Source organism: Bison bison, unplaced genomic scaffold (assembly GCF_000754665.1).
Source record: "Bison bison bison isolate TAMUID 2011002044 unplaced genomic scaffold, Bison_UMD1.0 scf7180017864374, whole genome shotgun sequence".
Lineage (NCBI taxonomy): Eukaryota > Metazoa > Chordata > Mammalia > Artiodactyla > Bovidae > Bison > Bison bison.
Genome location: NW_011494946.1, coordinates 5561390 through 5562130, shown reverse-complemented (window position 1 = coordinate 5562130; position 741 = coordinate 5561390). Strand labels below are relative to the sequence as shown.

At 44.3% G+C, this 741-nt stretch overlaps 1 protein-coding gene across 1 annotated transcript in view; it reads right to left on the bottom strand.

The window, feature by feature from the left end:
• Positions 1-741, bottom strand: part of LOC105000759 (collagen alpha-4(VI) chain-like) — a 123982-nt gene that overhangs the window by 2044 nt on the left and 121197 nt on the right. The window contains 1 exon segment of the mRNA XM_010856754.1: positions 17-118. Within this exon segment, the coding sequence (XP_010855056.1) occupies positions 17-118 (102 nt within the window).

Here is a 741-nt window from a genome sequence, read left to right as displayed (position 1 = left end):
TTGCTGAGTGATAGACGTCATTGTGGCTTCTCTATTCTCCTCTCGAAAAGAGCCTGCTGCTTCGAGTGCTTCCAAATCATCAGTAAGGCCAGATTTGCCAAACTGGCGCTTGGGCAACCTGTGCAGAAACAAAAGACTGGGAGAATGAGGGGGTGAGTCCCACTTGGTACCACTGGGCTCGGGGCGCTTCAGGCTTGGGTATGTGCTGATGGCTTCATTATCAAACCAGCTGTTGTCTTAGGTTTGCAGGGGTGTTGGGACAAACATCAGAATAATATGTTTAGCATGATCAATTTTACCTCCAGGACGTGGAATTAGAGGATGGGAAATGCAGTGGATAGGAAAATTGTTACTGATTGCTCTAATACACGTACATGCTCCTTGAATTTTATTGGTCCTGTATTACTCTTACTATTGAAAAATAAGAAAACAAAAAACCAAACCATATCAGAATTGTTAAACACAGGAGCATCTGAATCCCAGTGGTTTGAGTCAAGGACTGGTTTGCCTGTGACCTGAGGAAGACAGGCAATGGTTTTTCCAGTGGTCATGTATGGCTGTGAGAGTTGGACTATAAAGAAAGTTGAGCGCAGAAGAATCGATGCTTTTGAACTGTGGTGTTGGAGAAGACTCTTGAGAGCCCCTTGGACTGAAAGGAGATCCAACCAGTCCATCCTAAAGGAAATCAGTCCTGAATATTCATTGGAAGGACTGATGCTGAAGCTGAGACTCCAATACTTT